The sequence below is a fragment of the Schistocerca cancellata genome, chromosome 8 (genome assembly GCF_023864275.1).
Source record: "Schistocerca cancellata isolate TAMUIC-IGC-003103 chromosome 8, iqSchCanc2.1, whole genome shotgun sequence".
Classification (NCBI taxonomy): domain Eukaryota; kingdom Metazoa; phylum Arthropoda; class Insecta; order Orthoptera; family Acrididae; genus Schistocerca; species Schistocerca cancellata.
Genome location: NC_064633.1, coordinates 35,871,136 through 35,886,387, shown reverse-complemented (window position 1 = coordinate 35,886,387; position 15,252 = coordinate 35,871,136). Strand labels below are relative to the sequence as shown.

General features: G+C 39.4%; 1 protein-coding gene across 2 annotated transcripts in view; it reads right to left on the bottom strand.

Annotated features, from left to right (window-relative positions):
- Positions 1–15,252, bottom strand: part of LOC126095279 (UHRF1-binding protein 1-like) — a 473,334-nt gene that overhangs the window by 437,067 nt on the left and 21,015 nt on the right. For both annotated transcript variants that reach the window (XM_049910038.1, XM_049910037.1), the window contains exon 3: positions 1,429–1,620. In XM_049910038.1, coding sequence (XP_049765995.1) covers positions 1,429–1,620 — 192 coding nt within the window. The remainder of the gene's footprint in view (positions 1–1,428; positions 1,621–15,252) is intronic.

Genomic DNA, 15,252 nt, shown 5'->3' with positions numbered 1-15,252 from the left:
CATTTATTTTTGTCATGATCACCAGTTAACACTTATTTGTATTAAATTTTAGGCCATATTCTTGTTCAACCTCTTCTCTGCACATATAACTGCTTCTGTACCTTCCCCCTCATTGTTCACCCCTCCCAAAAAAATCATCAAACACCACTGCTGTCATTATGTCTTCTTTCTCTCTTACCGCTTGTGTCATTCTATCATTAATCACCAATAACAAAAGTAAAGAAGATAGTGCACTTCTTTGTTTCACACCGTTTCTCTGTTTCAGCCATCCTGTTCTATTCCCGTGAACTTTCTTAGTACAATTCTTACCTTGTACAGTCTGCTTTGTCATCCCTTCCATTCTTACTTCATTTGACAGAACTGTCTCATATTTATAGTGAAAATACAACAGAGATGCTGATTTGCAGATAGGCACAACAAAACGACTGTCACAAATCACATTTCATTCTGGATTTTCCATTGTTTGATTCATAGTGAAAATATTATGATAAGAATAGACTGGTACTCAGGATGTTGCGGAGATGTTGAGTCACATACAGGCACAACAAAAGGGACTACCAAACATGAAAGCTTTTGGTTAGAAGGTCTTCCCCCCATTTATGGAGCATTGATCGGCAGGGTAAAGGATAGTTCTTTCTTCTTAGATAAGCATATGCTTTTGTAGATAATGCTGCCAAAGTAAGGGCGACTGCAGTGTCTCCTCCTCCTTGGGTGAAACACTGATACAGTATAGTTTTAGCCTTCTTACTTACTCATCCCATATTCTTACTAGCAGGAACAGTTGTTCTGAGAGGTACACCCTTTTCATAGCTTTTGTCATAGTTGCAGTTTTTTGCTCCATTAAAGCATTTCTGCTCTTCGCAATAGCCAATTATTTCTTCAAGTCCGCAATTTATTGCTCTTTTGATTTTTTAAATATAGGATCAGAAAGAATTTCTGTGTCAACTGACTTGTCCAGTTTTGTTTTTGTCGGAGACAAAACTTTCAATATTTTGGGCATCCTCTTACACCACACTGCTCTGATGTTACTACGATGTTCTCTTTCTGATATGCTGTCCTCTGAGTTGACACAACCTGCAGCAACAACTTTATTTCCGTAACAGTTATGTATTTTGTAGCATGGAACAGTGTCAGATTTCAGCAAGTTTCTTGTAGGTAAACCCAACAACTCATTTTGCATGTCCTGTTTGTAATCACAGTTCGTAACAAAGAAAAATGTCCAGACATGTCAGTAAAGTGTAAGTACTAGTTATCTAGGACAGGAAGCTATCAATGCACTACTGCATACTGTATTACCAACTAGCTATCATTAATCTGTTATACTCTATTTGTGCCTGAGTAAGGTTATAAATATACAAAAGTTAATTCTTTGAACAAAGTAGCCTTTCTACTTGTTATATTAAGTATTTGATTTTTATCTATACTCACTTGAACAGTCGCCTTGAAAGCTGGACTCCTGAATGTAATTCGCACAGTGTTAACAATGACAGTCATACCATCAATAACCTTATTTATGAAACTATATTTTGCTGGCCCAGCTATTGACGACAGCCCTTGATGAACAGAAACTGATCTTAGTTCTTCACAGGTTTCAACTTCAACAAGTACTTCATCCAGAGTCTATAACAAAACAATAACATATATATATATATATTTTGCTGAGAATAAAATGTTTGGCATTTAAAATACGTCTGGTGCTTCTATGATCGAAAGTAGTAACCAGAAAAAGTTACTAGATTTGTAATGCTGAGTGACACAGAAAATTTAGCCATCTTTAGAGCAGAAGCTCAGATGATGTGAGGAGCAGTTACACAGAGCTGCCGTAAGTACCAATGGGTACCTGCCTCCAACTGGTACATTATCAGCTGGTGACAGCTATCTGATGTATCTGAATCTATTGTCTGGAAATAGTCATATACAGGGTGGGCCAAATAAAAGTCACCCAGACAAGTGGATACGACTGGATGTGAATGTATGCATATAACCACACGCTGTGATGCGCATACCACATACTCCCCTGCAACATGATCCACACAGTTCAGGGTGTGGTGCAGGTTGTGTGAGTGTGAGTGGAGCAGTGCAAAGGGGATGAATTTACTCAGAGTAAAGAGCACCAGGTGTTTGTTGAGGGCAGTTACGTGACAACAATGTCATGGAAACAGTGTGGTCATTTGGTTGCAGGTAAGTTTAATGCTGCCAAAGTGCAAACACACAGTGCTGTGCAATGCTTAGTCTGAAAACAGCGTCAGAGAGAATCTGTTTTGAACAAGTCAAAAAACATTCCGAAATATGCCCGCACACCAGAAAACATGGCTGCAGTTCACCAGAAAATGCTTCAGAGTCCTATCAAATCAACCCAGCACCTGTCATAAGAGCCTGCATATCACATGGATCATGTGGATGACCTCGACCTGCAAATGCATCTGTTGTTCATGCTTTAAAACCGGCAAAAATCTCCTCAACACCTCCAGTTTTGAGAGTGGCTTTCATTGACATAACAATGAATGGCTTGGACATATATCTGTTCTTTACGGAAGCCTGGTTTCACGTTCATGGTTACGTCAATTCACAGAATCACAGGTTCTGGGCAGAGGAGAGAATTCGTATAATTTGAATGAAGCACCGTTGCATGATCAGACTGATGGGGTTTGGTGTGCAGTGTCTGTAGGCTGCACTATTGGTCCCATCATCATTCACCAGATGCTGACTTCTATGTACCATTTATGGCAGCATTAACGGAGGAGAATAAGACCCACATTTACTTCCAACAGGATGGAGCAACTGCCCATACAGCCAGCCACACTTTGGAGCACATTTACCAATCTTGATACCAGACAGAGGTGTTAGCAGAGGTCAGTAGGGTCAAGGACCTCACTGGCCATCCAAGTCACTTGACCTGTCATTGCTGTCAGTGTCGTCCAGTTACTATGTGTTTGGAGCCCGCAAGGCAAAGGTACATCGCAACAACACTCACAGTCTTCAAGAACTGCAACAGAACATTTCAGATGAGACTGTGGCAATTCCAGCAGCCCAGCTTCAAACTGCATTCAACAACTTGCTGAGCAGGGCCCAAAAGTGCCAAGAGATGAATGATGGTCACTTTTAACATCTACTACAAGCAGATTACTGCTGTATTTTCTTTCCTTTGCTGTGTTTCTTTGACTCAAACTCTGTTCTCCAGGCGCCTTTTTTTTTTTGCCCCACCCTGTAGAACAAAATCAGTTATCAATAATAAAAATCAATAAATCTGGATTTTTTTTGTTAAAATTATAATTTACGAGTGCTGCTGTTTATAAATGATATCAAAATATTTCAATAACTTTTTTCTGCTGTTCATACAAAAGTTAATAATAAATGAATTAATTCAAAATCACAACAGGTATTCAATGAAGGAAAAAAATAAAAGTGATGAGTTCTCTCAAATTCCAATACAGTTTGACAAATAGTTGTTCTATTCTGACAGTAAGTTAAGTATATTACAAGGGAAATACAAATTGTAAAAAAGACTTGTGAGCCAGTGAACAATATACTTACCATGTTTAATGACAATACAATGTGTTTAGTACTTAACTTTTTAGCATAGTTTAATATACAGTGGACTTGTCAGTTCAGAACAACATAAATTTTGATTATTCAGTCCAAGGAAAACTCCTCCCCCCTCACCCTCGTATCCACATCTTTATTTCAAAAAGAAGATAAAACTGAAGAATGGAAACGCAGGGGTGGCGTAACAGTATGAATTAGAATAAACTGCTAATCGCCACAAAGAGGAGATGGTGTGTGGCAGACAGGTAATTTAAAAGTTTCAGGGAAAGTTCTTTGACAGATTCAGAAAAACACAACACATATTCATGCGTGCACAACTTACACACATATGGCCACTGTTGTCTCTGGGTGCTGAGGCCCAAGGCTAGAGTGTGGGGATCTAGTGATCCTGAGTGGTCTGGGTAGTGCTGGTACAGAAGAGGTGTGGGGGTGGGTGGGATAACAGGAGGTGGAGTGGGGAGGGGGAAGAGGGAGGGAATGAAGATAGCAATGTTTTCACTGTTCAGTCTTGCTATTTTCCCAAATGATGATGAAATGATGAGGACAATACAAACACTCAGTCCCCGGGAGGAGAAAATCTCCAACCTGGCCGGGAATCAAACCCAGGAATCTATGATCCAGAGGCAGCAATGCTAACCATCAGACCAAAAACTGCGGACACAAGTAAGAAAGCATGCAGCTAATGAAGCTAGCTTCATCAGGTTACCCCCTCCCCCCATCCTGCCCTCCCAAATATCCACTATCCCAGGAGAAGAATGCTGTATCTCTGTCAGACATGGTACACAGGATTCTTTTTTGAGGGCACCACACACAAGGCAGTAACAGTGTGGTGCCTCCTGCATAGTATGGTCAGTCATCTCTTACATGGCACTCCTATTAGGAACTATTTTATCATCCTGCAAAAGACATTGAAATAGGCCAATCATCCAACAATAATTATGCAGGTCACCACAGAGACCACTGCAATGTGGAAGTACCTGATTCATCTGCCAAACAGTTCATAGGATGACATTCATATGATGAGCACATAATTTAAGCAGTTGCATTGTGACACTTGGCCAGTTCCTGCAATTCCAATCCACAGTTGCCACAGAGTTTAAGTTGAGTGTCAAAGGGACAGTCTAAGTCTTTCCCCACTGAGAGACTGAAATTAAACACCCCAAACTGCAGTCCATATTGAACTTCAACTAGATTATTTATCAATTGTATACTTCATTAGTTAGAGTAAACAATGTAAAACCAAGGATGGAATAATGACAATAGTATGAAAAAGGTAGATGAGTCACGGATAGGAACTAGAAAAAAACTGCCAAACAAGTAAGCTTTCAGCCAAAAAGGCACACATGTGCGCGCGCGCGATCGCGCCCACACACACGCACGCATGCACGCACGCACACACGCACACACACACACACACACCAGTCTTCTGCTGCTGAGGCCAGTTTGTGAGAGTTTCAAATGTTCAAATGTGTGTGAATTCCTAAGGGGGGCCAAACTGCTAAGGTCATCAGTCCCTAGACTTATACACTACGTAAACTAACTTAAACTAACTTATGCTAAGAACAACACACACACACACACACACACACACACACACACACACCCATGCCCGAGGGAGGACTCCAACCTCCGGCGGGAGGGGGCGCACAGTCCCTGACAGAACGCCTCAAACCACACGGTCACTCCACGTGGCTGTGGGAGTTTCATTTGCATGAGGGTATATGTGTATGGTATCTAATTCCGATTAGGCCTTTTTGGCTGAAAGTTTACTTGTTTGACAATCTTTATGTTGTGCCTATCTGTGACTCAGCAGCTCTGCTATGGTTATTAGTTAGATTAGTGCCACAGCTTCTCTACAAGCTAAAGCTGAAGAGATTTTGAAGTACATTATTTTAAAAAATAATTATTCTTGTTACTCACTTGTTGTCAGAGTAATTGAGTTTAAGATATATTGGCCTGTGAGATGACTGTGATAGTGCATTCGTAGGCCACTTTCCTATAGCCAAGGAGTTGTGTAGCAGGGTTCATTTCCTGCTGCGTTTACATTGGGCACCTATCTTTGGAGGACTCAACAGATTCAAAATGAGTTTCTGAATGGTTTCGCACAAAGACCACACAGGAAAAAGCACGAAAGCATTCTGTATAAAGAAACTGCAAATCTAACGCATTTCAGAACCACCACCAAGTACATTTACAGTAATTTCTATCCTGAAAAATAGGTTGTCTACCTAACAATATTCAATTGGATTTGATTAATGAATATTCAATGGGATTTGATTAGTGTGCCAAATGAAGACACAGACACCTACCTAGGCTATATAGAAAGGAGGGGTGGTACTATAAGTTTCAAGACTGTCAGGCAGAACTGGCAGAGGGCAATGCATGGGGCCAGAAATAGAAATGTGTCTTACAGCAAAAGATACAGAAGGAATAAAGAAAAGTATATTGGCAGCATAGGAAACTGCATAGGAAGCAAGAAGAGAGCCTTGAAGAAATAGAAATAATGGAAGGCAAGAAAGTAACGTGAGAAACTGGGTTCCAAGAGACAGGCCAGACAAAAAAGATAGGAAGTACAAATGCGGTATATAACAGAATTTACAAGTGGGGAAACAAAGAGGGATCCCACTGGAGGACCACATTGTGATGAATACAAGGAGGCCCACAAATAACTGGAATCAAACTGCTGCATGTGCACCCTTTGTAGTTATGCGTTGAAATTATGTGGTTTGTTTGTAGTGCTCTTTTGTTTGCCTATTTCCACCATCTGGTGATTAATGACACGGCTGACAAGAAGGAGCAAACAGTCTGTGCAAAATTTTGTTTTCTGTTAGGGAAAACTACAGTCGAGACTACTGGGATGCTTCAGCAAACCTTTAATGATTATGCTTTGGGAAAAACACGGGTCTGAGAGTGGTTTTCTCATTTCATATCTGGTAACATATCAACTGAAGATATGTCATGCTCATGCCATCCTTCAACAGGAAGATATGATGAAAACATTGCCACAATCAAACATGCCACTGATGAAGATTGTCGAAGAACCATTGACCAAATTTCTGAGGAAACAAAAGTAACATGGAGCATGGTACAATAAATTTTAAGCAAAGATTTGAAAGTGAGACAGCTATCTGCAAAATTTGTTCCTCAGTTCTCACAGATGACCAAAGAGAGAACCACGTGAATGTGTGCCACAACTTGATGAGCAAATTACCGAATGATCCAAACTTTCCATAAAAAAGTTGTGACTGGGACAAGAGTTGGTGTTACAGGTATGATATGGTCAAAGTAAGTATCAAGCCAGTGGAAAAATCAAATGTCACCACGATCTAAGAAAACACATCAAGTGAGATACAATGTGAAAATAATGTTGACTGTTTCTTTGATGGCAATGGTGGGGAATTCATTCCTCCAGCACACACAATGAACAAACATCTTTATCCAGATGTGTTGAGAAGCTTGTGAACGAGTGTGCGACAAAAATGACCAGAACTGTGGAGAAATGGGAAATGGTTGCTCCACCAGAACAACGCTCCAGCCCACACAGCTCTGATGGTCCTATAGCTAATGGCAAAAAACAACATGGTGCTTGTGCCTCATACACCCTACTCACCTGATCTGGCTCTGTTTGACCTTTTTTTTCTTTTTTGGTTTCCACAAATGGAATACACTCAGGAAAGCAATTCAGTGATGGGTATCGTGCCAAAAAAACACATGAATGGCTTTGAGCAGTATCCTGCCTCAAAATGTCCAGAACTGTTTTCAGCATTGGCAAAAGCATTGTGACAAGTGTGTTAAGGCATATGGACAATAATGTAAAGAGGGCTAAATTACTGTGAATGTAGAGTTCAATAAAAATGGAAAATAACAAAAAAATAAGTTTTTTTGGGTTCCCCCTCGTAAGGCCAGGATTGTAACTCGGACCAAGTGAGGTCAGACAGCAATTCAAAACCAGCCACTTAATTCAAATATGCGAGGGTGCTACTATGCACTGTAAAACAGAATATTTCATCAAAGGTAACTTACAACAAATTATTTGGGGGTGATCTGGAAATCAAGCTGCTTGAGAAGCAAATTAATGTGACTACCATGCATTCAGTTGCTTATTAAGATAATTTTCAAAATTTGTTAAAGGCACAGAAGCTCAAGGGGACATTTAGTACTAGAATACAATGATGATGTATGCAAGGGGACATTTAGTACTAGAATACAATGATGATGTAAGTAAACAGAGGAGATTTTGAAGCAGAGGCTTTACTGGATACAGGGAATCGAGTTTGTGGTTTGTCCAAAATGTGTTTAGGTCACACAAGAGCACATACTGAGTTAGTAGATATGTCAGACACTGGGGTGAAGATACAGGCAGCAACAAACAAGCAATCCAGTAACTAAGTAGATTTTCCCAACATTCACAACAGGTTATATTTAATTCCGTCAGTCATGATTACTGATCCCCAGCTGAAATCTGTATTTTATTATAGATAATGGAACAGATGGTGCAAGTCAGAAACTGTTTCAGTTTACAGAACAAAATAATGATTTTTACAGTACTATTTAACAAGGTCTTATCCAAGAATGAAGTTGCAGGTTCAGTCTAATTCTGTCATGAGTCTGCTGACAACTTTGGCAGTTGTGTGAGAAAAAATCAGTTTGTGCAATTAATGAGAGAAGTAAAGGGACAGAGGACATAAAAGAAAGATGAAGCAAGTCTCTGAATTGTTAGAGAAATATTGTGGTGCATTCTCTGAAGCTCCAGAATTCTGAATGCATTTTGAGCAACAAGCCAAGCAAGCCATTATTACAAACACTATAAATCAAAGATGCAGCTTTGAAAGGTACTAATCGAGACAGAGTAGGAAAGAATGTGTGTGTGTGTGTGTGTGTGTGTGTGTGTGTGTGTGTGTGCGCGCGCGCGCGCACAGACCATCCAGAGATTAATTGTCACAGCAGTTTACTCGGGTAAACAATATGTCCAATATGGATCTTATATCTAGGTTCTGGCAGATATCTTTGGCAGCACACTGCTTTCTTATGTGGAGGAAGTCCTATCACTCCTGCATTGTCACATTTGGTCCAAACTTTTCAATGTCAATTTTAGTCTTGTGCTAGGAAAGCAGCTAATGAGTAATTTAACAACATATGTTAATGATATATTAATTTCATTCCCCAGTTGGGAATAAGATTGCAGTTTAATTGAGAAACTATTTAACACATTCAGGAGAAAAGGAATAAAACTCAAATTGAGTAAGTGGGCATCTGTAAAGAAGGAGCCAGAGCTTCAAAGCCTCATCTTAACTCACTTTGGTACTATATCTGATGATGAACTACGGTACAGTTACAAATATTTAAATTCATTCCTGAAATTCAACTTAGCTGTAATACGTATAGATGTACTACTTAACGTGACATATGAGACTTTGTCAATGAAAACAATCAGTTACTAATAAAATTATTTAATTGGATAGATAAAAAAAATCTACTCACCAAGCGGCAGCAGAACACACACACACACACACACACACACACACACACACACACACACACACAAATGACTGTTATGAATGGCAAGCTTTCGGAGCCAGTGGCTCCTTCAGGCAGAAGGGTTGAAGGGAAGGAAGAAGGGTGAAGGAAAAGGACTGGAGAAGTGACCCACGGCTCTGGGTGACTTTCCCATAAACTACTCCTTTCTCTAGACCTCTCCAGTCCTTTTTCTTCACCCTTCTACTTTCCCCTTCAACCCTTCTGCCTGAAGAAGGAGCCACTGGCTCCAAAAGCTTGCCAGTCACATCAGTCTTATGTGGGTGTGTTCTGTTGATCTTGGTGAGTAGATTTTTTATCTATCCGATTAAATAATATGAGAATTTGTGCCAGACCAGGAATGGAACCCAGATTTCCTGTTTATCACAAATGGTCATCTTACCATTTAGGCTATGCGAGCACATTCCCTGGACCGACCCAAAATTCCACATGTTACAAAGCTATCAATTTCTTCTCATAAATTATTAATTCATTTATCCACATTTCTCTCATAATTCAAGTGTCGGATTTTAGAATCAAGACAATGAGAAGTCATAGACTTACAAAAACAGTACAGCATCAAGGCAATGCTGAATTTCCAATACCAAAAACCAGAAAGCAGTTCAAAACCTTTTTAGGAATGAATAGATTCTGTCACAAATTTGTTTCAAAACCATGTTTTAATTTCTCAAGTCACAGAATAATGGTGAAGGAAAAAGCTGCTTGGATTTGGTCTAAGAAGAGCAATGAGGTCTTCTGTAGAATGAAGTAAAGTCTGTGCAACAGCACACTCTTGCATGAACAAAACCTTTCATTGTCTTTCTATTTACAGACTGACACCAGCAGTTATGGAATCTGAATAGCAGTTTGAGAGCATAGCATCCACTTGCAGGATGCAGTAAAAACATGAAAAGTCTTATGGAATATCAGCAGAAGAGTTGCTTCCCGTAGTATGTGGACTTAGTTCATAAATATCTACTAGGGCACAAAACAGTGGTGTTTACATACCATGAAGTACCCAGTTTGCTGCAGGAATGTAAATTACTACATTTCAGATAACAAGATGGGAAACATTCTTATAACAGTTTCATTACAGCATCTGGGTACTAATAACAAGGATGGTGATGCCTTTTCCAGACCACAAATTGGTGTTAAACAGGTTGATGATGACGATAAGGATGAGGAAGAGTATCAGTTTAAGATAACGTACATCAAAGGTGTGTGCAAGAATCTACAGAGGCCACAGAATTCTTGTGATGCTATACAGCTGGTAAAGAGACATTTAGGTAGTAGGGACCATGAATAACAAACAAATTACTAGTTGTATAAAGGGATTCTGTTCAGAAGGAAGCATGAGCGTAGTGAGGAATGGAAGTTGTGTTTCCCTGAAGACTATGTTGAAGAGTTCACTGACTATCTCCATCAAAGTTATGATCATTATGAACCACGTAAGTTCACTGAAATCTTGCAAGATAAGGTACTTTTCAATAACAGGGTCAGGAGGGAGAAGAAAGAGCTTTGAATCTGGGATAAATGCCAGACACAACTGGCCAGTTCCAGTGTATAGAAAGACAAATACCGTCCAGGTCACTTATTTTATTGGATAACCACTTCCAACTCTTTTTTTTAAAGTTATCCTCAGATCTATTAACTATACATTACCTCAAAGCACAGGTCATCAGTTGGCACCTGATGACCTATGCTTCTGGGTAATTCATAATTAATGGATCTAATGATAACAAAAGAGAGAGAGAGAGAGAGAGAGAGAGAGAGAGAGAGAGAGAGCTGAAACCCATTACCCAATAAAAGTGACCTAGACAAGGTTTGTCTTTCTAGATATTTCTGTAGTAGTGAGGGTTTTCAATAAGTTTATTAGACTGTATCCCATTATGATGGTAACTAGCAGAACTTTGATAGTGAAGTTTGAACACGATTGTTTTGGTAAGCTAGAAGTTCATGAGGCAGTGCTCTGAGATACTGGAGCAAAGTTCACCTCGAGGGAAGGAGATGAGTTTATACATAGAGCACACATCAAAACTGACAGGATTTATGTGTATCACCCTGCCAGTAATCCTGCAGAGAGTTATACGAGAGAGACTGGTAGGCTCTGCAGCACTTACTGCAGACACAAACATACCTCTTTGGTGTGACACTTGAAAAAGATTGAAACCGTTACGAGTTTTGTGGAGCACAGTTCAATGGGATTTGCACTGCCAGAAATGCAATTTAATATACACAGTATGATAAAAGATTAATAGGAATTTTTGAATTGTGTGGGCTTTGTACACCATATTTTCAGTTTTTTTTATATTGTTGGTACTCATGTTCCAATGTATGTTTGCATTTTCAGTTGTTTTGAATATTTGGTTTATTGTTGACAGTCGAAAAGGTTGTGTGTGTTCTCAAGTGCTTGGAAAAAGATGGATCAAAGAATTTGCATTAAATTTTGCTTGAAAAGTGGAATCGAATGCAGCACTGCATTTTAAATGTTGACAGTGGCTTTTGACAAATCTACTGTGAGTAAGACAAACATTTACAAGTGGTATAAACATTTCAAAGACAGTGGAGAAGACATTCAAAGATGATGACCATTCTGAATGCTCTAGCCCATGTGGAAAATGTAAAGAAAATGGTTCTGCAAAAATCACTGAATCACCATCATAGAGACTGCTTACGATGCCAGCATATCCTTTGGCTCATGCCAAGCAATTTTATTCAGATGTTTTGTGCACGAAATGTATAGCTGCAAAGTTTGTCTCAAAATTGTTGAATTTTGACCAAAAATGATATCACACAGACCTCATTCAGGAATTGCTGAATGAAGTCAATAATGATCCAGAATTTCTAAAGAAGGTTACAACATGTGACCACGGGCACACAGGTATGACGTCGAAACAGAGGCCCAATCGTCCCAATGGAAAGTGCCTGGAAAGAGAGAGAGAGAGAGAGAGAGAGAGAGAGAGAGAGAGAGAGAGAGAGAGAGGAAAAATAATGACAAATTCAATAAAATGTGACAATTCTTCTTGTTGTTTCCTTTGATTACAATGAGACAATCAATCATGAGCCTTATGGTCGTACATTCAATAATAAATACTATCTGGAAGTCACGCACCATTTGTGTGAAGCAATCCGAAAGACCAGAATTCTGGCAAATTGTGGAAATTGCATCACAATAATGCTCCTGCTCACACCTCAATGCTTGTTTATAATTTTTTTTGGTAAAAAAGAAAAAAAAAACATTTATGTTGCCTAAGCTGCCGTAACTGCAGGACATGGGCTCCTGCAACTTATTTCTCTTCTTTTAATGAATAGAGACTGAAGCAGTGAAATTTGCAAAAAGACTGGGAATCGAACCCGTTTACTGGGCATGTGTGTTAGCCACTAAGCCAGCTTGGCACTGCAGTTCACAAAACTTTACGGATTACGCTGCCATGCCTCTCTCCTCGATCCAAATCCTCACTTCGGCCGCAGTCTACTTTAAATTCCCCCTTTCTTTTCCGGAGGCTGAAGAGAACAATGGAAGGCTGTTGTTTTGTCACTACTAATGAGGTAAAAACAGAACACATGAGGGAGCTGAACATCACAGTGAAAAGTCAGTTCCAGGCGTGTTTCTAAGATTGGAATAAGCTGTGGCACAAATGTATTACATCTGAGGGGTATTCCTTTGAACGGGACGATGATGATGATGAATAAGTACAGATTCTTTAAGAAAAACAAATATTTCTAGTAGTTTTTGATGGCACTACATAAAACTTCTTGACTTTATAGCGGAGTTATGCAGAGTTACCAACAGGGAAAGTCATCACACCACAGGAGAGAGAAGGGCTTGTTAAGCAAGTAATGGTGAAAAGAGCTGCAGAAACATAGGACTAAGTTTACTGGAGACCTAGTATTAGTGAGGACTAAAGAAAAGTCATGTCACTTTCGTAAATAATTTTTTTGAAATTGTAAAGATAAGCTAATCCAATGCACATACATTTATTTCTCTTCAATCTAATAGGTTTTTTTATGTTTCAGAGACATCTGTGAGCTGGAGAAGTAGAAAAACAGAGTGGATATTGAGGTACGCATGGAGTATGAATGAACCATGATCAACAATGTTTTATTAAATTCGCGAGTCTTTGCTTGCTTTCAGTTTTGTTGAATGATTCTGTTTTGCTGCTTCAACTATTTTAATGGTGATTATTATTTGTGAATTATGTAGTAGTTTAAAGCAAGTTCAATGTTGTGTGAAATCTGTCAAGGCAGCATAACAGCAAACTCCACAGTCTATACAATCCATCAGACAAATATCCTATAGCATTCTTTGAAATTCTAAGATTATAAGTTAGACAATGATTTCAAGAATCATTCAAATGCATGTCAATGTTTCTCTAATCTACTTTATTTCTTACTTTTAGACAAATGAGTGGTCTCTATACTTTATCGATACAATCTAACAAAGAATGGGTCAACAAGACCTAGGAGGTATTTAGAGACCAATCAGCAGGATGGAAAGCAAAGGGGGGGGGGGGGGGGGGGGTAAACTGGCCATTGGGAGATGGGAAGGGAACAAGAGAATCAATGGGGAATGATTGCTACTGCAGAAGTCATCATGTGGTGACCAATGTAATGAACAGAGAAGGGGAGCAGTAGTTAGTGAAAGATCACTGGCATAGAAGGTGCCATAAGCGGCACTAAAATAGGTAGGTGAACCATCATTAAGAAGGCACAGGTCACAACCTGGAAAAAAAAAACTGGTCTATGAAGAGATCCTGACTAGACAAAAATGCACTGCTACACAAGGAAGGGCAGGCATTAAAATCCCCAAGGAGGAAAGGAGGAGGAGTTGCTGAAGGAAGGTAGTTAGGGCACTGGATGTAGTTGTGGCTTGTCAGGACAGAGAGAGAGATTGTGAACCGTGACTGCAGAAACTAAATGGACCCAGACTTCCAATGTGGTATGAAGGGGGATCCTTGTTTCAAGAACGTTCGTATGGACTAATGTCCAAATGTCACCAGTAACAAATCTAACAGTCCCTCTATGAATTTCTTCGATGTCGTCCTTTAAACCTACATGATGGAGTTCCGAACACTCAAGCAGAACTCAAGAATTGATCAAACTAGTGTTCTAAACATGGCGTCATACACAGATGCCACATACTTTCCAAAAATTATCACGATAGACCAAAGTCAACCATTTGCCTTCCGTACTACAATCCTTATATGACAGTTCCATTTCATATCTCTTTGCAATGTGACACCTAAATATCTAAGCAACAAGCAGCACACTACTAAAGCTGTAGTCTAACATCATGGGATTGTTTTTCCTACTCATCTGCATTATCTTATTTTTTTCTACATTTAGAGCTCGCTGCCATTCCTCACACTAACCAAAATATATTGTCCAAGTCATGTTGTATCCTCCTACAGTCACTCCAGAATGACACATTGCTGTACACCACAGCATCATCAGCAAACAGCCACAGATTGCAACTCACCCTGTCCATCAGCTCATTTGTGTATACATTGTGAATCACCTAAAACATGCACCACAAACATTGCAGAATGAAAAGTGCTATTGATGCGAGGATTTCACAGAATGGATTGGTAATCAGAGGCTTGTATTGTTAGCCAATAAACGGAGTGTAATAATAGTTATAAAGTGTATTTTTGTGCAAACATACACTTTTTACATGGAACAATGATACTGACATAACAGCCTAAAGTATAGTAAATTAGAATTTGAGTAGTGTTTGTTGCAGGATTCTAGCGTGAGGTGGTTTATGAGACAATGTATTTTGAAAAGCTTCAACACTGACACTTGTTTGTGCCATGCAACCTGCGTAGTAACTAGGTACAATGTTTTTATGTTTGCTTATAGTGCTCTTGTTTGTTCCTTGAGATCACTACGATTTGCTAGTCAGGTGGAGTGTGACAGTTCAAGTAGTAGGTCATGAATGGATGATGGTATTTACCAATGCACAAAAAGTCATCATGCTCATGGAGTATGGAGAGTGCATGAAGAATGCAGTTCATTCTTGTACAGTGTATGTGACAAGATATCCCAACAGACATTAACTATCTCAGCAATTATCTCTCAACCTCTTCAACCAGAAATGTGAATGTGGCAGTATAGCACCTAGAAGCCATAACAGAAGGAAACAAGTGACCACAGAATAGGAGGAAATTCATATGCCTGCTGATGTTTCAG